This window comes from Babylonia areolata, chromosome 4 (assembly GCF_041734735.1).
Source record: "Babylonia areolata isolate BAREFJ2019XMU chromosome 4, ASM4173473v1, whole genome shotgun sequence".
Classification (NCBI taxonomy): Eukaryota; Metazoa; Mollusca; class Gastropoda; order Neogastropoda; family Buccinidae; genus Babylonia; species Babylonia areolata.
In genome coordinates, this window is record NC_134879.1 from 8763930 (window position 1) to 8769809 (window position 5880).

The 5880-nt window shown below is 49.6% G+C and overlaps 2 protein-coding genes across 2 annotated transcripts in view; one reads left to right on the forward strand and one right to left on the reverse strand.

Moving 5' to 3' along the window:
• The first annotated feature begins 1506 nt into the window (after nucleotides 1–1506).
• LOC143281382 (uncharacterized) lies at nucleotides 1507–4576 on the forward strand. The gene is made up of 3 exons (XM_076586588.1): nucleotides 1507–1959; nucleotides 4141–4498; nucleotides 4554–4576. Exons 1-3 carry the CDS (start codon nucleotides 1507–1509, stop codon nucleotides 4574–4576), a joined length of 834 nt encoding a protein of 277 aa, XP_076442703.1.
• Nucleotides 4577–4645: 69 nt separating this feature from the next.
• LOC143281383 (uncharacterized) overlaps nucleotides 4646–5880 on the reverse strand; it is a 3378-nt gene continuing 2143 nt past the window's right edge. The window contains exon 3 of the mRNA XM_076586589.1: nucleotides 4646–4741. Within this exon, the coding sequence (XP_076442704.1) occupies nucleotides 4646–4741 (96 nt within the window). The remainder of the gene's footprint in view (nucleotides 4742–5880) is intronic.

Below are 5880 nucleotides of genomic sequence, written 5' to 3' on the forward strand. Positions count from 1 at the left end.
TGCAGTGTGGGTGTAAGTGTTTCTCTGTGTGCATTTTGGGTGTAAGTGTTTCTCTGTGTCCAGTGTGGGTGTAAGTGTTACTCTGTGTGCAGTGTGGGTGTAAGTGTTTCACTGTGTGCAGTGTGGGTGTAAGTGTTCCTCTGTGTGCAGTGTGGGTGTAAGTGTTTCTCTGTGTGCAGTGTGGGTGTAAGTGTTTCTCTGTGTCCAGGGTGGGTGTATGTGTTTCTCTGTGTGCAGTGTGGATGTAAGTGTTCCTCTGTGTGCAGTGTGGGTGTAAGTGTTTCACTGTGTGCAGTGTGGGTGTAAGTGTTTCTCTGTGTCCAGGGTGGGTGTAAGTGTTTCTCTGTGTGCAGTGTGGGTGTAAGTGTTTCACTGTGTGCAGTGTGGGTGTAAGTGTTTCTCTGTGTCCAGGGTGGGTGTAAGTGTTTCTCTGTGTCCAGGGTGGGTGTAAGTGTTTCTCTGTGTGCAGTGTGGGTGTAAGTGTTTCACTGTGTGCAGTGTGGGTGTAAGTGTTTCTCTGTGTCCAGGGTGGGTGTATGTGTTTCTCTGTGTGCAGTGTGGATGTAAGTGTTCCTCTGTGTGCAGTGTGGGTGTAAGTGTTTCACTGTGTGCAGTGTGGGTGTAAGTGTTTCTCTGTGTCCAGGGTGGGTGTAAGTGTTTCTCTGTGTCCAGGGTGGGTGTAAGTGTTTCTCTGTGTGCAGTGTGGGTGTAAGTGTTTCTCTGTGTCCAGGGTGGGTGTAAGTGTTTCTCTGTGTCCAGGGTGGGTGTCTTTCTCTGTGTGCAGTGTGTTTGTTCTTTTCACTCTAAGTGTTTCTCTGTGTTGAGTGTGGGTGTAAGTGTTTCTCTGTGTCCAGGGTGGGTGTAAGTGTTTCACTGTGTGCAGGGTGGGTGTCTTTCTCTGTGTGCAGTGTGGGTGTAAGTGTTCCTCTGTGTGCAGTGTGGGTGTAAGTGTTTCACTGTGTGCAGTGTGGGTGTAAGTGTTTCTCTGTGTCCAGGGTGGGTGTAAGTGTTTCTCTGTGTGCAGTGTGGGTGTAAGTGTTTCTCTGTGTCCAGGGTGGGTGTAAGTGTTTCTCTGTGTTGAGTGTGGGTGTAAGTGTTTCTCTGTGTTCATTGTCTGTGTTTCTTTGGGTTCAGCGTGAGTATGTTTCTCTCTGTTCAGTGTTAGCATGTTTCTTTGTATTCATGTTCAGCGAAAGTGTTTCTGTGTTTGTTTCACTGTTAGCGTAAGTTTTTTCCCTCTGTGTTTGTTCATTGTTATTTGAAGTCTTTCTCTGTGTTCAGTGCTAGCGTGAGTGTTTTCTCTCTGTATTCAGTGAGCAGCAGTGCGAGTGTTTCTCTGTGCTCATTGCTTGCATGTGTTCTGAACGACAGACCCAACTCAGCTCTCCGATGCAGCTCTGACTGGGACTTTGATCGCTTCCGGCAACCCCATCCCCACCCCCACCCCGCCTCACAGCCTGCACATCCCACGCACAGTAGGCAGACGCTCAGGAAGGACGCACCAGAATGCCAGGGTCGGCGGATGACACGGTGGCGGACCGACTGCTGCGCTGGGCCCGTGAGTCCGGAGACAAACCCGCCTTCATCTTTCGCGGCGCTAAACCAGGCAACCAGCGCCTCGTGCTGACGCGCGCCGAGGTGTACGACCTGTCCATGGTCTTCTGCTCCAAGATCCAGGATGCGGAGATCGGGGCCGGGCAGGTGGTGTGCAACACGCTGCCCAACAGCCCGGAGCGACTTCTGGTGGACCTGGGCTGTATGATGGCGGGAGCCGCCACCGTCCACGGCATGCTGCACCTGGCGGACGGGGATGACCTGGCCAAGGTGCTGGCCCGCGCGGGGTGCGCCGCTCTGGTGGTGGACCCCAACCATCAACCCAGCGTCCTCGGCATCCTCGGGGACCGCGTCATCGTCAGGGGGGATAACGCGCGGAGTCGTCTGGTGCCCAACCTGCAGAAGGTGCTGTTGCTGTGCTGCTTTGTGTTGTGATGTGATGCGTTGTTATTGTATTGTATTGTATTGCATTGTATTGTATTGTATTGTATTGTATTGTATTGTATTGTAATTCGGGCTGCTCTCCCCGGGGAGAACGCGTCGCCACAGTGCAGCGCCACCCGTTGTTCAAAACGACTTTTTTCTGTCTGTAAGTGAACTTGTTGCCGTGGTTTCTTTCATGCGCGCTTAGTGCATGCTACACACTGGACAGCTGAAGCTTGTCTCAGTCGAAACAATAGCGCCCAGACCTCCATCAAAGTCTAATGGAGGGGGCGTTGAGGGGAATTATGGCGAGTGTGTGATTCGATCGGCTGTTCGCTCACGTTATCTCGCTTCTTAAGCGGAAGCATTACCAAGAGTCCACCACTCTTTTTACAGCCTTGGTTCATTTAGTGAGTGGCACATCATTTTGAGGATACCCCGCCTCACACCACCCCTTCTGTCTATCTGTCTGTCTTTCTGCCTGTCAGCTTCTCTGTTTGTCTGTCCCTCTCTGTCTCTGTTCTCACTGTCCTGTTAGCACGCCCATGCACAGGGACTTGTATTGAATCACTTCACCATGATTGCTCACTGTAAACCTTGAATGACTGGCAGATATTAACCATGCAGTTGTAGCTGGATGTTAACCATTGACTGATTGCTACGTGTTAACCATGAATCGAATTGTAGGTCTTAACCGTGGAATGATTGCTAGGCGATAAAGCTAGACAGATTACTAGGTGTTAATCAAGCGTGGAATGAGCTCCGTGTGTTTCATCATGGACTGCTTGCTAGGTGTGTGACGTGAGCAGATGATTTACATGTTGAACCTGGACTGCTGGGTGTTTAACCCCTTGGCTGCTGAAGCTTGTTGAAATGAGATCAGCAGGGCCTGGACGTGAAGTGCAGTTATCAGCAGGGCCTGGACGTGAAGTGCAGTTATCAGCAGGGCCTGGACGTGAAGTGCAGTTATCAGTAGGGCCTGGACGTGAAGTGCAGTTACTACTTTGATGTACCTGTCAATGACGTCACTCATTTTTCCGGACAGAAGTAATGCAGTGCCACGAGGAAATCCAAAGAAAGATTGATTAATTGATTGATTCATTGATTGATATGGATACTTATATAGCGCCTATCCTCAGCCAGAGACCAAGCTCTAGGCGCTTTACAAACACGGGGTCATTTGCACAACAGGCTGCCTACCTGAGTAGAGCCGACTGACGGCTGCCATTGGGTGCTCATCATTCGTTTTCTGTGTCATTCAATCAGATTTCAGGCACGCACACATACACACTCAGACAAACATGTAACGTTTAACTTTTTTTTTTTTTTTTTTTTTTTTTTACGTGAAAGACCCTTTTGTTTTATTTACACCGCCATGTAGGCAGCCATACTCCATTTTCGGGGATGTGCATGCAGGATATGTTCTTGTTTCCATTACCAACCGAATGCTAACATGGATTACAGGATCTTTAACGTGAGTATTTGATCTTCTGCGTGCGTACACACATGAATGGGGTTCAGGCACTGGCAGGTCTGCACATATCTTGACCTGGGAGATCTGAAAAATCTCTACCCTTTACCCACCAGGCACAACCGAGATTCGAAACCAGGACCCAACGCTTTAACCATTCGGCTATTGCGCCCGGTGAGAGCGGTGAGTGACGCCCTGACCAGTAACCTCTGTCTGACCTCAGTGAAGTGACAGCCCTTCACCTGTAACCTCTGTCTGACCTCAGTGAAGTGACAGACCCTCACATGTAACCTCTGTCTGACCTCAGTGAAGTGACAGCCCTTCACCTGTGAGCTGTCTGACCTCAGTGAAGTGACAGCCCTTCACCTGTGAGCTGTCTGACCTCAGTGAAGTGACAGCCCTTCACCTGTGAGCTGTCTGACCTCAGTGAAGTGACAGCCCTTCACCTGTAACCTCTGTCTGACCTCAGTGAAGTGACAGCCCTTCACCTGTGAGCTGTCTGACCTCAGTGAAGTGACAGCCCTTCACCTGTGAGCTGTCTGACCTCAGTGAAGTGACAGCCCTTCACCTGTGAGCTGTCTGACCTCAGTGAAGTGACAGCCCTTCACGGAGAAGCATACACATCAGCAGCAGTCATGGGGTTAATGTGGTCTGACTGCCAGTGTTTTCACGAGTTACTGTCTGATTGCCAGGTGTTTAACGTGGACTGTGGAGGAGGCTGTGAGACGAGGCCATGGCTGGAAGCGCTGAGGCAGGTCCGTCCCATCATGCCCGAACGTACCGCTGCCAACGACATCGCCATCATCTTCGTCCTGGCCGGGACGTCTGCCTTCTCCAGGCTGGTCTCCAAAACCCAGCAGCAGTTCATCCTGATGGGGGAAGCCTTCAACGATCTGACGGGCATGGGACCTACCGACATCATCTACAACGACCGCTCCCTGGGCTGGTACAACGGATCCTGCTGTGACTACGTAGCCAGGGGAACCACGCGCGTGCTGGTGGACATGACCGCCGCGCCCAAGGACCCACTGGAGTTTGCCTGGCAGTGTTGTGCGGCGGAGCGCTGCCAGGTGTGCTTCATGCTGCCGCCTGCTGTGTCCGTCAGCCTGGCCAGACCCGCGCTGTTGACCGACAAAAAGTACAGGCCGCGAACCATCGTCACGGGTCGGTGCTATTTTGGGTTGAACAGATCTTTGTTCAGAAAACATATTCAATTTGTACACATGGTGATGATGATGATGATGATGATGATGATGGTGATGGTGATAATGATGATGATGATAATGATAGTGATGATGATGATGATGATGATGATTTAGTACTTATATGGCGCAAACGTCCGATACAGTGGGCTCTAAGTGCCTCACAAGAAACGATGGCTTCCATGATACAATTGCGAACAGTGACTTACAACAGCAGCACATGAAGACATACAAAACAGCAACAAGAACATATATCTATATACGCACATAAACAGCAGAACAACAAGCTAACAGCTTGTATCGTTAGTGTTGTTTTATGTGTCATCCAGGTAAGACTAATGAAGAATAGTAACTTCAAAGTCCGCAGTATCATAACCAGTGCTGCTCAGTACTTATCTTGACAAAAGGTGGTATGAATACCTACATTACTATCTTCGATCAGAGACCACGCTCAAAGCGCTTTACAGACACGGAGTCATTTGCGCGGCATGCTGCCTACATTGGTAGAGCCGACTGACAGCTGCCTTTTGGCGCTCATTCGTTTCCCGTGTCATCCAGTCTGCTTTCAGTCTCGTACACAGGTACACACAGACATGTAACCTGTTACGTGTATGGCCACTGTTTTCGGGAGTGTACATGCCGGGTATGTGATAGTTTCCACAACCAACAGAACGCTGACACGGACTATAGGATTCTTAACATTCTTATTTGATCTTCTGCATACGTATATTACACGAAGAGGATTCAGATACTAACAGGTCTGCATATATGTTGACCTGAAAGATTGAAAAAATCTCCACTCTTCACCCACCAGCTGCGTCGAAAGCTGGGATCGAACCTAAGAAAATCAGGCGAGAATCCAGTGACCACTCAGCCACCAAACCCGTCTGTCACAATACACAGGACCATTAACTCTGTACTGCCAGTTAGCTCCCCCGACTTTCCCCCACAGACGGTCTGTTTGTGGGTAAGAAATAACATCTCCAGAAAAGAACAACAAATATTAGAATTTATGAACTGAAAACTTCCAGACTGATCAGTAACATAACGAGCTAATTGGAGACAATATTAAACTTTCTCCCTTCTTACGCTATCATCCAGTGAGATGTTGAAAATATCTATATTTTTTGTTCGAAATTTGCCCACACTGACTTGTGCGCGCGTGTGTGTGTGCGTGCGTGCATGCGTGTGCGTACGTGTGTGTGTGTGTGTGTGTGTGTGTGTGTGTGT

What these genes read in the sequence shown, in the direction of transcription:
- LOC143281382 (XM_076586588.1), top strand. Translation starts at nt 1,507, where the DNA reads ATGCCAGGGTCGGCGGATGACACGGTGGCGGACCGACTGCTGCGCTGG. An exon ending in TGGTGCCCAACCTGCAGAAG is followed by an intron (nt 1,960 to 4,140) that starts GTGCTGTTGCTG and finishes TCTGATTGCCAG; the next exon opens with GTGTTTAACGTGGACTGTGG. An exon ending in GGAGTTTGCCTGGCAGTGTT is followed by an intron (nt 4,499 to 4,553) that starts GTGCGGCGGAGC and finishes TGTGTCCGTCAG; the next exon opens with CCTGGCCAGACCCGCGCTGT.